This window comes from Gossypium raimondii, chromosome 1 (assembly GCF_025698545.1).
Source record: "Gossypium raimondii isolate GPD5lz chromosome 1, ASM2569854v1, whole genome shotgun sequence".
Lineage (NCBI taxonomy): Eukaryota > Viridiplantae > Streptophyta > Magnoliopsida > Malvales > Malvaceae > Gossypium > Gossypium raimondii.
Genome location: NC_068565.1, coordinates 34,060,838 through 34,079,863, shown reverse-complemented (window position 1 = coordinate 34,079,863; position 19,026 = coordinate 34,060,838). Strand labels below are relative to the sequence as shown.

General features: G+C 36.8%; 2 protein-coding genes and 1 long non-coding RNA gene across 3 annotated transcripts; 1 reads left to right on the top strand and 2 right to left on the bottom strand.

Moving 5' to 3' along the window:
• Positions 1-1,606: 1,606 nt before the first annotated feature.
• On the top strand, positions 1,607-2,491 carry LOC105786975 (uncharacterized). The gene has a single exon (XM_012613439.1). It carries the CDS (start codon positions 1,607-1,609, stop codon positions 2,489-2,491), a length of 885 nt encoding a protein of 294 aa, XP_012468893.1.
• A 3,099-nt stretch (positions 2,492-5,590) lies between these two features.
• Positions 5,591-7,324, bottom strand: LOC128042408 (uncharacterized). The gene is made up of 3 exons (XR_008197753.1): positions 6,438-7,324; positions 6,224-6,275; positions 5,591-6,141 (listed from the first exon to the last, which is right to left on the bottom strand). It is a non-coding gene; the product is annotated as an uncharacterized LOC128042408 (long non-coding RNA).
• Positions 7,325-7,330: 6 nt separating this feature from the next.
• Positions 7,331-10,334, bottom strand: LOC105785654 (protein TIFY 6B). The gene is made up of 7 exons (XM_012611772.2): positions 10,075-10,334; positions 9,421-9,593; positions 9,009-9,274; positions 8,828-8,912; positions 8,385-8,727; positions 8,153-8,207; positions 7,331-7,737 (listed from the first exon to the last, which is right to left on the bottom strand). Exons 1-7 carry the CDS (start codon positions 10,160-10,162, stop codon positions 7,659-7,661), a joined length of 1,089 nt encoding a protein of 362 aa, XP_012467226.1. The 5' UTR covers positions 10,163-10,334; the 3' UTR covers positions 7,331-7,658.
• Positions 10,335-19,026: the final 8,692 nt, after the last annotated feature.

Below are 19,026 nucleotides of genomic sequence, written 5' to 3'. Positions count from 1 at the left end.
CCACTCGAAGACGTAAAAATGGAAAGTGTAACCGTGCCCATGATTGTAGTAGTAATAGGCAATCTCTGATTTTGTCTTTAGTTGGTGGCGTCGCCCCGCACATCTCTTGGTACAATGTTGCCAACACGGTAGACCCCCAACTAAATTCGCTAGCTACTCTAAAATCAACGAGTTTCAACAGCCACATCAGATGTATGAGGTTTCGTGACATGTCTGACATCAGATAACCTCAAATCATCTTAAAAATGTATGCCCGAACATATCGTATTCTTTCTACTTCAGTCGAATCATTTCCTGGCTCCGGGAATGTGTCTCGTAACCAGCCTATCTTGATCCGATCTCCGTAAATATTATCCAGAATCGCACCCAAAAGATCGTAACATACGGCTTTCCAATCAGCAAATTGAACGGACCTAGTGAGTGCAGACCCATCCACCGGCAATCCTAATTGTAACTTCACGTCCTCCAAAGTGATGGTACACTCTCCGTATGGAAGATGAAATGTGTGCGTCTTGGGTCTCCACCTCTCTATCAACACGCTAATAAGTTTCGAGTCCACCTTGCACCCTCAGCCTATAGTGGCCACATGCCAAAAACCCGCTTTCCGCAAGTAATTCTCTATCAACGGTGATAGAGGACCAGACATATTACGAATATAGAATTATAACACCCGATTTGCAGACTGTTATAAAAAATTATAAAATAAAAATAAATTAAAATTAAATAAATGGAAAAAATATTAAATAATATTGAAAAATTAACCCTTACCATTTTCATTTGTTCGGCGGAGATATGTTTATGATCGAGACGAATTAATTCCCCAGCCATTGCTAACACGATCAAATATTTTTGAAATTATAAAAAAATACTAATTTAGAAAAAAAATAAAGAGAGCTTTTTTGCCAAAAATTAAAGAGAGTTTTGAGAAATTTAGAGAGAAATTTGAGAGAAATTAGAGAGAAAATTGAAGAAATAGTGTACGAAAAAATAGGGGGTTTTATAGGTTTTTTTTTACCGTTAGACCCCCCAACGGTCAAAAAATCAAATAGTCGTTAGGGAAAAAACACTGGCTAAAATGCGTCCTTGGGGGAGCGATTTTGCCACTTTAGTAAAACGTGTCCACGTGGGTGCGTTTTGTGTTGACATGGCAAAATCAGTCCCTCAGGGATGCGTTTTGCTGAAATTTCCCCCAAAAGCGCTTCTACGTGGTTACATTTTGCTAAAATTGACCCTTTCTGGTAAATAATGAAAAAATTAGCCCATTTCCGTAAATTAAGTTAAAAATGGCCCTTTAATGGTAAAATGGTCCTTTTTTAAAGTTATATATTTCTTACAAATATTCAAAAATAAAATCCAGACTAACCTAAGACGTTTCTATGAAGTTTTTTTGAGGGCAACGTTTCTTTAGGTTTAAAAAAAATAATTTGTGTACAAGTTTGAGAGCTCAAAATTCGGGTATGGTTGTATGTCACCGACAAAATTACTCACTTCTTTATTGTCTTATTTATTAAAATATTAATGTTTAATGGATATTTAAAAAAAATCCTAGAAGCCAAGAGTGCTATCCTTAGTATCCTAGCAAAAACAGTGGCTGCTGCGGCTTGGGATGACGGAAAGTGGTGGCAACGACGGGTTTGGGGGAGATGAAGTCTCCTTGTTGGCGGAAGAGCTTATACAACTATCAGTCAAAAGCTCGATGGTGGAACCAAATGAGAAATCGACTCTAATCTGTACTATTTGGACAGAGAAATCCTACAATCCGGATAGTTTCAAAGCGCAGATGAAAAGTATTTGGAAAACTAAGATGAAATTTGAGATCCAATCGGTAGGGCAAAACCTTTTTATGATTGTGTTTGAATTACAGGAAGATTTAGAAACTGTTCTGGAGGGTCAGCCATGGTTGTTTAGGAAGAGTCTAATTATCTTTGATCGATTGACTAATCCAGTGGAAAGAGATCAAATCAGACTTGTTTCATCCCCGTTCTGGATCAAGATTGGACTGTGCTTACCAGAATTTGACAAAAAAGATCTCTTGCATGCCATAGGGGTTACTTTTGGAGGCGTTCTTAGATCTGAAGTCAATGGTGAGTTCTGTCGCCTTAGAATTAAATTAAACGTACAAAAACCCCTTCGTAGGGGTATATTTGTTTTAAGAGACAATGGGAATAGATATTGGATTCCTTTTAAGTACGAAAAGCTACTGAAATTCTGTTTTGGTTGTGGAAAGCTGGGGCATGATCTCCAGGAATGCACAATAATACAACCTGCAGAAAAAGACAGAATTAGAGAAAACCCACCTTTCTCTTTAGCACTGAAAGTAGAAATAAATTTGGTTGGCAGGGAGAGCCTGAAATTTAACGCTTTAGCAAAAAAACTACAACCACAGTGTTCGTATAGAGGAGGTGGTAAGGAGGACCAGGAGATGTACTTACAGAGTGGTAAAAGTAGTGGTATGATCCAAGAAGTACAAGAGGATTCGTGGGTAAAATAACAGCAAAGGAGACAAGAACGCAAAATATGGGTGAAGTTGACGGGAATAAGTCAAAGAAAGGTATCACAGTCGAAGACTCAATAAAGCCAGCCAGGAAATCCAGGTGGAAAAGAGCTGAACTAGCTGAAGTGTTGAATTATCATGGCACAGAAAGTAAATTACAGAAAAAGAAATTGACAAAGATTGAATATGAGGATTACAACAGAAAAGAGACATGGGAATGAGCAGTAAAGAGGAGGCGATGTGATGGACAGAATTCAATAAACGAGGTTGAAACAAATTTAATGAGAGAGAACCCCACCCAAAATAGATCGGCGGCTGCCAATAGGCAAGCCGACCGGACACAATAAAAATCATATGCTGGAATGTTCGTGGATTGGGGAATCCACGGGCAGTACGAAGGCTTCGATTTTTACTGAAGCAAAATAAGCCCCAAATAGTCTTCCTTATGGAGACTAAAGTTAATGAAAGACGTATGGAGATAATTAGGAGACGATGTGGTTTTATGAATGTTTTTGATGTAGGAGCAGAAGGTATGAGAAGAGGGACCTACCTAGCATGGAAAGAGGAAACTCAGGTTAGTCTTAAAACTTTCTCAACTAATCATATTGATGTGTTGATCAAAGAAGGCGATGTTAGTAAAGAATGGAGATTCACAGGATTTTATGGGTCACTTTATATTCAGAATAAAATTGCCTCATGGAATTTACTAAGATTTTTGGGACAGGAACAAAACTATCCGTGGCTTGTTAGTGGCGATTTCGATGAAATAATGTATTCTTTTGAAAAGAAGGGAGGTCAGCCGAGGGAGGAGAAACGAATGGAAGCATTTCGGGAGGTATTGGAAGAATGTCAACTCATTGATGTGGGATATACGGGAGCATGGTACACGTGGGAGAGAGGGAATCTACCGAGTACAAATATTAGAGAAAGACTAGATAGGGGTGTTGCAAATGAAGAATGGATGAAACTGTTCCCAATAGGCAATATACACCATTTAACATCTTCACTTTCCGATCATTGCCCTCTCTTCATTAGTACAAATAATGTTGATAACTTCAAAGGAACCCCAAGATTTAAGTTTGAGGCGTGGTGGACTGTAGAAGAGTCGATTGAAGAGGAGATTAAGAATTCATGGAAGTCGTCAAGTGGATCTATTGTTGAAAAGCTTGAAAGATTACTGACCAGTCTGTCAAGATGGGCAAAATCAATACAGAAGACCCGAAAGGAGCTGACGAATAAGTTCACAAAGGAGTTAGAAATTTTAATGGAGAAAGAGAGAGACGAGGATACAATGGCACAGATAATTAATACGTGAATCCATTTAAATTTGGAGATTGATAAAGATGAAATGTACTGGGAACAAAGAGCAAGAGCAAATTGGCTCCAGCTAGGGGATAAGAATACGACATTTTTCCATAAGCATGCCTCAATGCGGAAACGAATCAACACAATAAACAGGCTGGTCACAGATGATGGAAAGAAGATTTTTGAAGAATCAGAAATTAATGAAATTGCCACAAAATACTTCCAAAATCTTTTTTTATCTAATGGGGTTAGAAATCTTTCTCATCTTCTGTCAGGTATCAAGAATAGCATTTCTTCAAACATCAATAGAAACCTACTGGAAAAATATACGGCAGAAGAGATTTTCAGGGCAGTAACAGAAATGGGGCCCACAAAAGCACCAGGTTATGATGGCTTTTCGACACTTTTCTTTCAAAAATACTGGCATATTGTGGGGAAAGACGTTGAAACCTTTTGTTTGAGAGTTCTGAATGACGGTCAAAATTTTGAAGACTCCAATCTTACCGAGATTGTACTTATTCCGAAGACTCCAGATCCCACAAATCTTGTCAACTTCAGGCCTATTAGTCTATGTACGGTTATTTATAAAAATTATTGCAAAAACTATTGCTAATCGTCTATAGGAATTTATTGACAGATGTATTAACAATGCTCAAAGTGCATTCATTCCGGGAAGATTAATTTTTGATAATGTGTTGATTTCTTATGAAATTCTTCATACACTTCGTAAAAATGAACGGGGAAAATAGGATACATGGCAGTCAAGTTAGACATGAGTAAAGCCTATGATAGAGTTGAGTGGACATTCTTGAAGGAAGTACTGTTACGTATGGGTTTTGCAGAAGAATGGGTGTCATTAATTCTGAGATATGTCTCTACAGTCTCTTACACAGTTAACATCAATGGAAGGAGAGGTGATGTTTTCAAACCCACCAGAGGACTTCGACAAGGTGATCCACTTAGCCCTTTTCTTTTTCTGATTTGTAGCGAGGGACTTTCGTCCTTACTTAGGACAACAACAACAGTGGGTTTGATAAAAGGAGTTAAGGCTAGTAGCAGGGGCCCAACGATCTCACATTTACTATTTGCGGATGATTGTATTCTGTTTAGTGAAGCTACAAAGAATAGGGCAAAGATCTTAAAAGATATTTTGAAGGAATATGAGAAGTGTTCAGGTCAATGCGTAAATTTCAGTAAGTCCATGATTTTCTTCAGCTCTAATACAGTGGAAGGGGACAAAGCAACTATCTCAATTGAAATGGGAATAAGGCGATCAACAAATATGGAAAAATATCTAGGACTTCCCAATGTGGTAGGAAGGCAAAAGAAGGAATCTTTCCAAAATCTCAAGGATAGGATTAAGCAGAGGGTTGAGAATTGGAGTACACGATTTCTTTCACAGTGGGGTAAGGAGGTTTTCATAAAATCAATACTTCAAGCAATACCAGCCTACGCTATGGCATGCTTCCTTCTACCAAAATCTTTGTGTGGGGAGTTTGAAAATTTGTTTGCTAGATTCTGGTGGCAAAAAGGCCAAAGGAAGAAAGAGATTCATTGGTGTCAATGGAAAGCTTTGTGCAGCTTTAAAGAGGAGGGAGGCATGGGTTTTAGAGATATGGCTCAATTCAATTTATCCTTACTTGCTAAACAAGGATGGCGAATTATCAATAATTAGAATGCTCTTGTTACGCAAGTTTTTAAAGCGAAATACTTTCCAAATGATCATTTTTTAAACTCCCGTCTGGGAAATTCTTATTCTTATGTGTGGAAAAGTATTTGGGCAGCAAAGGCTTTACTGGCAAAAGGTTTATGCTGGAGGGTTGGCACGGGTACTACTATTTCAGTTAATGATGATGCTTGGATCCCAGATGCAGTAAATTTCAGACTATCAACAGCGATTACTTCAATGTGTGATCTTAAAGTTAATGAGTTAATTGATAGTAATAAAAGGCTTTGGAAGAGGGAGCTGATTAACAATACCTTCACAGAAGAAGACGCTGCAAGAATTCTTCGAATCCCTCTGGCACGTACTCTTCATGAGGATTTCCTTATTTGGGGAGGAGAATCATCAGGTGAATTCATGGTCCGAAGTGCCTATAAACTATTATAGAATTCGGATGAAAATCCTAGAGCTTATGCTTTACAAACCAACTACAGGAAATTCTACAAAAAACTTTGGAGCCTGAATTTACCAACAAAGATAAAGATTACAATATGGAGACTATCATGGAACTTTTTGCCTACAAAAGTGAATTTACAGCACAGGAAATTATCAGCAAACACAAACTGGCCCAGATGTGGTGAAAGAGCTGAAACAATGGACCACCTATTTCGAGAATGCCCTGTTACAACATAAGTATGGAGAGCATTATCATTTTAGAATATTATTATGGACCAGAGCACGAACTTTGTACAGTGGCTAACCTGGGTGTTAGAACAGCTCAACCCTTGGCAAAGTTGTTTATTCTGCTGCGCACTTTGGGCCATATGGGGAGACCGAAATAGAAGAATACACGAAGGAAAAGTCAGCAATGGAAAAGAAATTGCAAATTTCACCAACAACTACATTACTGAATTAACTGGTCTTGGAAAGAGTAATCGACAACAGTTATAGAAAACAAGAGATGGAGGCACCCACATCGCGATTTCATAAAGATAAACTTCGACGGAGCATACAAAGAAAGCCAGAAATACTCAGCCTCAAGTATTGTGGCCAGAGATGATGAAGGCAGAGTTCTGTTATCTTATTCAAAGATCCACAACGACATCACCTCTGCATTTGCTGCGAAAGTAGTAGCTTGCCGGGCAGCAGTTCATATAAGAGCAGATAAGGGATGGTAGTCAGTCATCTTTGAAGGAGATTCTCTTACAGTAATTAAAAAATGCAATACAGAAGGGCAAGATCGATCACTGATAGGGGCATATATTCACGATATTCAACAGAAATTAAGTGAGTTAAAGAACATCAGCTTCCAACACAGACCAAGACACGCAAATATTCTAGCACATATTCTTGCAACAGAAACCCTAAGAAGAAAAGAGGAGGTAGACCTGGAAATGGAGGTCCCTGAGTACGCCGAAGAACAAAGAAGAAATGATAGGCTGTGTGAACCAGACTAGAAAGCGCCAGGAGAGGAAGAACGAAAGGAAGAAAATTTCAAAACAAAAAGAAAATGGAATGATTCGGAAGAAAAAGTTTTGAAGAAAGAAATCGTCAAACTGAAAATGAAATGATGGGAAGAAGAGAGGGCATATTTCAGCAATTTCTGATTGGGCAAGGAATCGGTGCAATAAATGTTGATTCTAGAAGTTACTTTAAAAATATCTACATTTTTTTACCTTTGGCCATCTGCTTTGGGCCGTTTTCTTAGGATTATAAGTGTTCAGTTTTTGTAATTTTGTTTTATTAATAAAAGCCCAATATGATGTTATTAAAAAAAATGTTTAATGGATATTCAAATATAAATATCTCATATGAATAGATATCCAATTTTAAAAGAAAAAACACGCATAGAAAGATTGGGTTTAAAATAATTCAAAAGTAAACAGAAGAGAATACAAATTCTTATTAATGCATTATTTCAACCATGTAACAACAATTGAATGGGTTACAAAGTAGCTAAAACATCCAACATTAATATCAACCAAAAAAAAAAAAAAAACTATTATAACCTTAAACCACCACCTACTGATTAAACTCTAGTTGATGGTAATCAAGCATAGTCAACATTACATATATTTTTTCATTAGAGAAACAAAATGCCAAACATAAACTCTGCATTCATTCCCTTCTAATGCCAAATCATAAATCATGGAGTTTCCCCTCCTTAGTTGCTGCAGAGATCGCCATAAACTTTGTTTATGCATTCGATTCCATGGTAGTTGCATAATCTAGAGACTTCTTGCTAAGATTGTATGGTGATGCTGTACTCATTATCCTACAAAAGCAAATAATCGGGCTTTATTCGAGCACAATATCACACGTTGAGCTTTAATTATTTGTATTTAACCATAATCACATATTGAATTGATATAGCAAATGTTTTTCCGGCAGGATTTTCACGATCTTCTCCCTTCAAACCAAACTTGCTCATAAGCATCAAATCCCTAGGCCAATAACTAAATAACAAGGTGAAGCAGCCATTGAACCCAGAAATAATCTGGATTCATGCCTAAATCATATTCAAACCATGTAACACTTGCGTAGAGGATTAATATATTGCATCCTATATATCTTGCGACTTTTGGCTTTTTACAACAATTCAATCTAAACATAGTCAACTACTAGTTTGAAAGAGTATCAAGAACCACATTTAGGATGTAAGAACAAAAGTATCTTCTAAAAGAACTAACCTCCCTTTGCGCTTCTCCAAAAACCGAGCCAAGGAAGCTTTGCGAGCCTGTGGAACTGGAGGCAAAACAATTCAAAGTCATTTATAAACGAAATTCATCTCTAAGTCATGGTCCAAAAAGTAAATATAGCTAAAAATTGCATTCAGATGTCAAAACCTCTTTGTCATCACAATTTTTTTCCTGCAAGCCAACACAAAGAATGGAAAACCTTTAAGAGCATAAGGGGGGATACCAGAAGGCATCATGCCGGTGGCAGCATCAGATCCCATGGTATTCACCAAATTTGGACTCTCCAATTTGCTAATAGGGGTAGATGGAGTTGGAGGTACTGAGGCCTTGCATATTATCTGTTCTTCGGTACTAGTGGACCCACTCCAAGACTGCGTACCAGCATGAGATGAAACAGGTAAAGGGCTTGGCTTACCGAAGCTCAGTTGTGTATTTATGAGCTGGTTCGCAGGCACACTATCAACTTGAACTGGTTTCAAAATAGGAGTCTGGACCGGGGGTTTTGGATAAGCTGAATTAGAAGCCATGGAAGACCCGTTCCCAGCCAAAAACATGATAGCTTGAGCCTAGACAAGATAAAAAAAAAAATCAGTTCTAAGCTTTCCACTGACTTAAAGATTGTAATAAACAAAGCAATTTTCTGAAAAGGGAAAGAAAGTGGAGCACCTTCTCAGGGGTAATATCATCAAAGACATTCACTTCACCCGCATAAAAGATAGTCAATTGAGCAGGTGATCCAGAGGCCTTGGTGCTTTTTGTAATTATAAAGTAAAATTAGGGCCAAGTCTCAATATCGTATTGTCAACAATTTTGATGAAGTAACATAACTTTAAAACTTTAAATTTACCATGGTTCAACACTTCCACCAACAGAGCCAAGGGTGGGAAGAACTGAATGTGGAGTTGTCACTGGAACCCCTCCAAAAAATTGTGGTTTTATAGTATTAGCAGGAAAGTTTCGACCAGTGGTAGTGAAATGATTCTTCACGAATGGGTCGCTCCCAGAAACAGATATTGTCTGGTTTGATGCCGGAAACATGTTCGTGTTGTGTTGAACATGAGAATCAGTCAATGAAAAATGATTCCCACCATTCCAATTGTGATTGAACGATTTCTAGATAGTAAAGGCCAAGGGGAAAAGTGAAGAAATAGATTTTTCATTTTAGAATAGGATTTAGGAAAGCTGTGAACTAAAGACTCAATTGAAATGGTCATGAAACAGCAATTCCACAATACTGAATGCAAGGGATAGTGGCAAACCTGAAGTTCAGCAGCATCCATTGTTGATATAGGCATGAAGAGAGGGGATACTTTTGAATCATATCCAGTCTTTTTGGTTTTACCCCCTTGGGCAAAATTAAAGTTCATCAGCTGTGGAACAGCGAAAACTTTGTTTGAAAAGGGCCATTGTATCCCTGAGCTTTTAGTAAAACCTAAAATGCAAACAAAAATCATTGTCAAACATCACCAAATTTAGATAATTGCATAGCTATATGTAATCTTAACTACTTGCAGTAAATGTCTAAAGTCTAAACAAATTCATGCTATCTGTGACCAATCACCAGTAACCAAATCTATCTGGGTATTTTTCTCATACAATTCCTTACAAGATTCCAATCCTGAAATAGATTTATAACAACAAAAGGGAAAACAATAGAAATTGTTTTCAGGGCAGATGCTAATGATTGGATTTTTTAAACAATTTGAAGTAAACAAACACTTCTTTTAAGAAACACCAGTCGCTTAACTAATCAAAAAAGAAAAGAAAGAAGTTCAGTCATTTAATCCCTTCTAATTTTCCACTAAAACGTCTCAATTCCACTATCCATGATACAAAGAACAAAAAGAAAAAAACTCCAAATTCAAAACTAACCCAAATTAAACCCAAAAGAAAAGCAAAGAGAAGAGTCAAACCTATTTCTTTGTACTTATCAGTGTTAACATCATCCTTAACCACAGCCAGTGGTTCATTTGAATTCAAACCCAGAAAATCTCTCTCCATTATTCTTTCACTCTCTTAATTATAAATTCAAGCAAAACCCAGCTTAAAAATCCAACCAAAAAACCCACATAAACAAATATATTTCACTTCCTCAAATCCCCTCTTCACTTTTTTGCTTCGTGCTTTCTTACTAGAGAAAAAATAATAATAAAAGCGAAGGAGGAGAGTTGTTTTATAGCATAAATTTACGCATGTTAAAGAAAGAAGTAGTAGTTTACAATTTCACAATACGGAAATACTTTCCCACATCATTACAAAATTTATTGACCCAACACGTTTTCCTCGTGTAATACCCAAAACGATCTTGACTTTAAGATGGAAAAAGTTATTTTGATTAGCCGTTTGCATTGTATTGGAATTATTCTGTAAATATGTATGGTAGCTTTTGTATATATCTCTTTCCTTTTATTTAGGAGATTAGATGTTAAAATTTAGAAGATAATTTTTGGTTTCTATCTTTGTATTTTACTGTGTATATATGTTCTTGTTTTTGGGTTGAATGAAAGAGAGAGAAAATTCCCACAATTCTTGTGATTTTTTCATGGTATCATGAGCAGGTTTTGAACATGTAAAGTTTTGCTAATGGCTGGTGGGAAAGGTGATTCCAGTCACAAATCCGGCGAAGGGATGGTTGTGCGGAAAATGATTTCTCCGTACGATATAACCTCGCTTGATAATCCTGGACTTACAATCACTCAAGTACAATTGAAAGGGAAAAACTATGAAGAATGGGCTCACTCTTTCCGAACGGCGTTGCGTGCTAGGAAGAAGTTCAGATTTATTGACGGATCGATTAAAAAACCAGATGATACATTAGACGACCTTGAAGATTGGTGGACCATTAACTCGTTGTTAGTTTCTTGGATTCAGAATACCATTGAACCAACTCTTCGATCCACCATATCTCATGTCGAGGTGGCTAAGGATTTGTGGGATGATATCCGAGAGAGATTTTCAATGGCCAATGGTCCAAGAATCCAACAACTCAGATCTGATCTTGCAGAATGCAAGCAAAAAGGATTGACTATTGTCAATTATTTTGGAAAATTGAAATTGATATGGGATGAATTGGTGACTTTTGATCAATTGCCGACTTGTAAATGCGGGAATTGTACTTGTCAACTATCAGCTGAGTTGGAAAAGTGACGAGAAGAGAAAAAGGTTCACCACTTCCTAATGGGATTGGATGGGACATATAGCACAGTTAGATCTAACATCTTGGCTAACGATTCGTTGCCATCCTTGAGCAATGCCTATTCGATGGTTATTCAGGAAGAACGAGTGAAGACCATATCTCGTGAGGTGGAAGATCGCCCCGATGTGATGGCTATGGTGGTGCAAAGTCGAGGCCGTGGAGAAAGTAAGGAGAAAAGGGGGTTTGTTCCCATTGCAAACAACCCGGACATGATATTGATAATTTTTTTGCTATTATTGGGTATCCTGAATGGTGGGGAGATCGACCCCGAGGAACTATGAAGGGTGGAAGCCGTGGCAAGAATTTGGGCCAGCGTCGATCAAACGGTCGAGGGCGAGGGGGGCAGCGAGCTAATGCTGTTCAGACCCACACAGGGGGAGTATCGTCCTCAAATGCTAGCACTGATGAGATGGAAGCAAACACTTTGCCTGGGCTTAGCAATGAACAGTGGCAAGTTTTGCTCCAAGTCTTAAAGGGTATGAGATCAACTACGACTGAGAAGATGACAGGTAAGAAATTGTCTTGGATTATTGACAGAGGAGTGTCAAATCATATGATGGGTAATCTAAAATCTTTACATAATATTCATGAAATTCCTAGTTGTCCCATTGGGTTACCAGATGGGAGTGAATCTGTGGCTACTTTAGAAGGATCTGTTGCTCTTGGAGGAGATTTATTGTTGCAATATGTTCTATTTGTGCCGAATTTGACATGCAATCTTATCTTTGTGTCACAACTTATGGAACATGATTCTTGCTTTATCCAGTTCACTGAAAAATTATGTGTTATACAGGACCGTACCTCGAGGATGCTGATTGGAGCGGGTGAACAAAGGGATGGACTCTACTATTTTCGGGAAATTTCAAGGATCAAGGCAATGAGGGTGATTGCCGGTAACTCGTTAGAAATGTGGCACAAGCGGTTAGGTCATCCATCTATGCAGATGACTAAACTTGTTTCGAAGGTAGATGGAGGTAGTAGGGATGAGATTTTGAATAAATGTTGTGATGTGTGCCTTCGAGCAAAACAAACTAGAGAAGTTTTCCCTTTAAGTGAACATTGTGCAGTTGATATTTTTGAATTGATACATTATGATTTATGGGGTCCTTATAACACTTTGTCTACTTGTGGTGCATCATATTTTCTGACATTAGTTGATGATTTCTCAAGAAGTGTGTGGATTTTCTTGATCAACAATAAATCTGAAGTACCTTTAGTGTTCAAAAATTTCTTCACTATGATCAATTTGATAAACAAGTAAAAATGGTACGAAGTGACAACGGAAAATAATTTACTTGCATGGAGAATTATTTTGTGGAACATGGTATTATTTTCCAATCTTCATGTACCGGCACTCCACAACAAAATGGGAGAGTCGAAAGAAAGCATAGGCACATCTTAAATGTTGCGCGTGCTCTTAGATTTCAAGGATCGCTTCCTATCAAGTTCTGGGGTGAGTGCATTTTGACTGCCGATTACCTAATTAATCGAACTCCCTGTTCGGGTTTAAATGGAAAGACGTCATATGAGGCTCTCTATGGTCGACAACCAGATTTAGGTCACTTAAGAATTTTTGGGTCTTTGTGTTACGCTCACTGTAAGACTAGGGATAAGTTTGCCAGCCGAAGTAGAAAATGTGTGTTCATGGGTTATCCTTATGGGAAGAATGGTTGGCGTTTATATGACTTAGAAAAAATGGAATTCTTTGTCTCTAGAGTGTTGTTTTCTTTGAAGATCAATTTCCTTTTGCTACAGCTTTTGCAAATCAGTCCATGATCGACACAATTGCACTCCCTCAAAGTGAAGGACTTGACGACGCATGGAATGAGGTAGCGGTTTCAAATGATAGCCAAGCTACTGACGTAGATGAGAAGCAGGCTAAAAATGATAATGAAAGTAGCGAAACTGATACTCGAAGTGGTGAGGAAGAGTTGGGATGTGGACGGCGTTTAAAGAAGTCCTCAGTTCGGTTGCAGGACTTTGTCATACACACCATTCAGAGAAAAAGTCCATCCCCGAAATTCGCCCCTCCACGACATTCGCAAGATAAGCCCTATCCTATAGCGCATTATGTGAACTGTGATAAATTTTCTGTGTAACATCAGAATTTTCTTGCAGCCATTACCGCAAAACGAGAGCCGAAATCTTATTCTAAAGCTACTAGAAGCAAAGAATGGCGTGATGCCATGTCTAGTGAAATCGAGGCTTTAGAAAAGCAAAGAACTTGGGAGATTGAGGATCTTCCGAAAGGGAAAAAGGCAGTCGGATGCACATGGGTATATAAAATAAAACATCACTCTGATGGCTCCGTTGAACGATTCAAAGATCGTCTTGTGATTCTTGGTAATCATCAAGTGGCTGTAATTGACTACACCGACACATTTACACCGGTTGCAAAGATGATTACTGTTCGAGTTTTTCTTGCTATTGCAGCAGCCAAGCAATGGGAATTACATCAAATGGATGTGCATAATGCTTTTCTACATGGGGATCTTCAGGAGGAAGTTTATATGACGATACCACCTGAATTTCGAGTAACACAATCGGGAAAAGTGTGTAAGCTTCGGAAATCTCTTTATGGGCTCAAGCAAGAGCCAATATGCTGTTTTGCCAAGCTTTCGACAGCCTTAAAAGATTATGGATTCAAACAATCGCATTCGAATTACTCTCTTTTTACCTTGCAACGAGATACATCTCAAGTCAGTGTTCTCGTTTATGTTGATGATTTGATTATCTCAGGTAATAATCATGAAGCTATTGAGTCTTTTAAATCTTATCTCAGTGATTGTTTTCATATGAAGGATTTGGGACCCTTAAAATATTTTCTTGGGGTGGAAGTTGCTCGTTCTCCAGAAGGAATTGTTTTGAATCAACGCAAATACATTCTTGACATCATCTCGGAAGTTGGAGTTTTAGGAGCCAAACCAGCAAGTATTCCTATTGAGCAGAATCATAAGTTAGCTCTTGCTACAGGTTCTTTTTTAAATGATCAGGAACCGTATCATCGTTTGGTTGGACGACTTATTTATTTATGCTTCACAAGACTAGAGCTTGCATACAGTGTTCATGTTTTATCTCAATTCATGCAACAACCACGCATTGATCATTGGAATGCAGCGCTTCGAGTTGTTCGTTTCTTGAAAGGAACTCCGGGTCAAGGAGTGTTTTTGAGTAGCAAAAGTGATCTGCGGTTGTACGGTTGGTGCGATGCAGATTGGGCCGGTTGTCTATTGACAAGACGATTACTCACAGGATGGTTGATTTTCTTGGGCACTTCTTCGGTATCTTGGAAGACAAAGAAACAACACACAATGTCTCAATCCTCCGCCGAAGCCGAATATCGATCCATGGCTGTGACCACATGTGAGCTTAAGTGGTTAAAGGGATTATTAGGTAGTCTTGGAGTCTCTCAACTGCACTCAATAACGCTTTCTTGTGATAGTTAAGCTGCTCTTCATATATCTCACAATTTGGTTTTTCATGAGTGCACCAAACATATTGAGGTGGATTGTCATTTTGTTCGGGATGAAATTCTCAAAGGCAATGTGAACCCTACCTATGTTCTAACAACGTCACAGCTTGCGAATATATTTACCAAGGCTCTTGGTCAGGCATCATTTCGTTCTCTCCTTTGCAAGTTGGGCATCCATGATCTTCATGCTCCAACTTGAGGGGGGTATTGGAATTATTCTGTAAATATATATGGTAGTTTTTGTGTATATCTCTTTCCTTTTAATTAGGAGATTAGATGCTAAAGTTTAGGAGATAATTTTTGGTTTCTATCTTTGTATTTTACTGTGTATATATGTTCTTGTTTTTGGGTTGAATGAAAGACAGAGAAAATTCCCACAATTCTTGTGATTTTTTCACATTGCACAACTGAAGTCCACAATAATTTTTTAAGGTATTAGATTGGACTTGCTCGTATAATCCTAAAAATCCCTACATTGCTTGTATAACTTTTTTCTATTATTCAGATAACATCCATATTTATTAGAATTTTTTTGAAAAAAATTGTGATTCCAACTTAAACTACTTTTAGGGAATATATTATAATTTAATATATATTTCTACTAATATTTAAAGTTTTGATTTAGTTGATGTTATTGTCAATCGATTCGACTTAGCTATAAATGTACTAAAACTCTTATTCTTACAAAGTTTTAAATATTATTTTGAATTTATTTTTATAGTTTATATTTTATATAAAATCTAGAAAATACAGGTATATAATTAGATTCAAACCCAAAACATCATAAACTCTATTATCTCAATTTTACAATTTCAATTAAAGACATATTTAATACCTATATCTATCTATACTATATTTAAATTTTTATTGAATTAATTTCTTGAGTAAATAGAATATCGACTCGGTTGGAAAATGATTGAAAAACCATTCTTTTATAAGGTAATGAATATTACTATAAAAATAATTTTTTGTTTTTATATAAGATTTATAAAATAATTTAAACTTATAATAAATTTAAGAGAAAAATTTACAATTTAAACCTAAAACATTGTGATTTTAAAATCTCAACACTACCATTTCAATTGAAATATCATTTACTTTTTTTACATAATTTTTATAAATATATATTTTTACATAAATCTTTTCACCTACATCACGGTGTGTTATAATATAATATACTTAAACATTTAGACACTAATGATTTTAAAATTCAATGATAATTAGATATAAATATTTATTTTAGTAAAAGAAATAGGTTTTAAATAGGTTTTTAAATTTTACTGTCAAGATTACAAAATTTTTAAATTATATATAGGGATAAATTTTAAAGAGTTAATTACAATGAGGTACTTGAATTTGGTAATTTATACCCACTTAGTATCTAAACTTTTTTGGACGTAATTGATACCTGAACTTGGAAATTGTCAGCCAACTTGGTACCTGACTAACACTGTTAATGATGTGAGCACGCTCGGGGCACCTGCGAATTCAACTTTCGATCCTCTCGAGCTCCCTAAAGGCCCCATAACTCGAGCCCGAGCCAAACAACTCCAAAAAGCTGTTTCAGCTTTATTGATTCAAGTTTGGACTGAGACTCAGCTCGATGAAGATGGAAAAGCTTGGGTCAATGTTTTAGAGAAACCTTGCACCTTAGTGCAAGCTGATTTTAGCTCAGTTCAGCTCACATAAGCTTACTTTAGCTCGTTTGAGCTCAGTTTAAGTTTATTTCAGCTTATTTATTTTAATGTTTGAATAAATTAAGTATTTTATTAACTTAGTTTAAATTACTACAGCTCATAATTATGTCTTGACTTATTACATGCTTTAAATGTGTCTTAGCTGAATTTATTATGTCTTGCTTAAGACTTTATTAAATTTGTCTAATTTAATTTATGTGTTAATTAGTGTGTCTAAATTATATTAATGTTTGATTCAGCTGAATTTTATGTGATTTAATTTTGGTTCATGTGTTTTTGTAGGTGAGCCGAATTTGGAAAGTAATTAAATAAGGTTCATGCATGTTAGGTTCAATGTATGGGACGGTGCATGTAAGGCCTCTTTCAATGAATGGTGGCTGATCCATTTGGCTCTCCAAGGCACCTATTCGGACAAAAGGTGTCCAGCACCTTAAAGCCCAAGCTTGGCCGATTGTCTTCCCAAGGCAGCGTCTAAGCCATTCACACCTTAATTTGACCAATCAGCTTCTATACATGCATGGGTGGAGTCATGAACGTCCAAGGGGAGGGGGGAATAATACCTTATTTCAGCACATTGAATGAATAATGTGCATGCATAAAGGGGAGGACGAATTTACAAAGGTACATGCTACTTTTCGAACCAACCCATCATCAATGTTTCAATTAAGGCCTTGGCTGAACCTAGACAAGTGCATTGCACTCTTCAAGCTTCCAAATTCATTCAAGTTCATTTGCTTAAGCATGAAGCTGCCTCTTGAAGTCCCATTCAGCCTAATCTTGGTCCAGCTCTTTAATGGTTTATTCTAGATAATTCTAGCTCATTCTAGCTGAAATTGCTTAGGCATTAAGCTTCTGAATTTGTCCATTCGGCTACCTCTAGCTAAGTGGTATAAATAGTTAGCCGATTTCAGTTGTAAAGGACTTTTGGTTAGACTTTTTAACTTTGACAAAAATTTTATGAACATTTTGTTCTAGAGTGAGTTTACCTCCTCTCTTATTTCGTACAAGTCTTGTTTGACTTATCTAGCGTTGCTAGTGGCGTCTTTCCGATTTGTTTTGAACTTATCACCATAACCGGTGTGGCGTTCATCCTACTATTCCCATCCGACCACCTTAGCCATATAAGAACCGAGATGACACTTTCTTTAGTGTTGAATCGTTCTTGCGTTAAGTTCGCTTTCCATTTCCATCTTTCGAATTCCGTATCCCACCTTAAGCCATATAAGTCCCAGGGTAATACTCTTTATAGTATTGAATCATTCTTGAAGCTTGAGTTCACATATCCGTTCCATCTTTCTATCCAATGTTTACTTTTAAAACCTACCATCACCTCAGCCAACTTTTAAAACCATTTTGAAAACTTCTGCAACCCTTAGCCTAAATTATCCCTTTCGACAACTCAATCTTCTCCTCGTTGACGATCGGGCAAACTAAAGTGACTCGACTCTACATAATCGAGCCAGATCACATCAGTTAAAATACGGTAATATGGTGTTTATGTGGCAGTGGTGACCAATATCATGGTGACACATAGCAGTCTCATATTTTGACACGTGGAAAAAAATTATTATTATTTAAAAAAAATTATTTTTTTTCATTTGTCAAAATGTGAAGTTGCCACCTACCATCATGCTATTAGCCGTCAGTGCTATGTTAATGTATTTTAACGATGTTAGTCAGATACCTAAACAAAGTACTAAATTGGTTTACGATTTCCAAGTTTAGGTAGCAATTAGGTCCAAAAACTATACATGAAATATATGGACTTTGATCTAGTGTAATTTTATACATAAAATTCTAATTTGATTCAATTCTCACAAATTATTAACACAATTTTTTATAACATCATTTATGTTTATATATTGCATACAAAATAATTATATTTAGCCAATATAAAATAAATTGATGTATTTATTTCTTTATATGTGTATGAGTTTTTTTGTACAAGATAAGAAAGGAAAGATATAGTTAGGGCCAAGTAAAACTAATAAATGTTTTTGAAGCAGTCTTAGCCCAGTGGGTAGTTTCTCTTTTCATGATGCAAATTGCTTTAAGATTGCAAAATAACTTTTAGGTCCTAGAGGAAGAGTTTGATGTCTTCAAAGGCTAGGTGCAGTTTTCATCCTACTTTGGAGCGTCCCATGATAATATCTCTCCATTTGTTGTTACCGTTGATTAACTTACATTGATTAACACTAAAGGATATAAGGAGTAATAGAATAGATTTGAGGATGAGGATGTGTACAAAGAGTTTGCTGAAAGATTTAAAGCTACAAACATATATAATCTGAAGGTCGTTAGGATCTTGGGCGAAACCAGCTCCTCTCATTAGGTTATTTTTTCTGTTGTGGCAACGAAGAGGGAGAGCTCCCATTGAGGAGTGGAGGTAATCATTGAATGAGGCATGAGGTCTTTAATGAGGAGTGGGAGAAATGTTGCTTGGGAAGGAGTTGAGGATTGTTTTAGTCATCTTTGAGATTACCTTGGTTGCCACAATAGG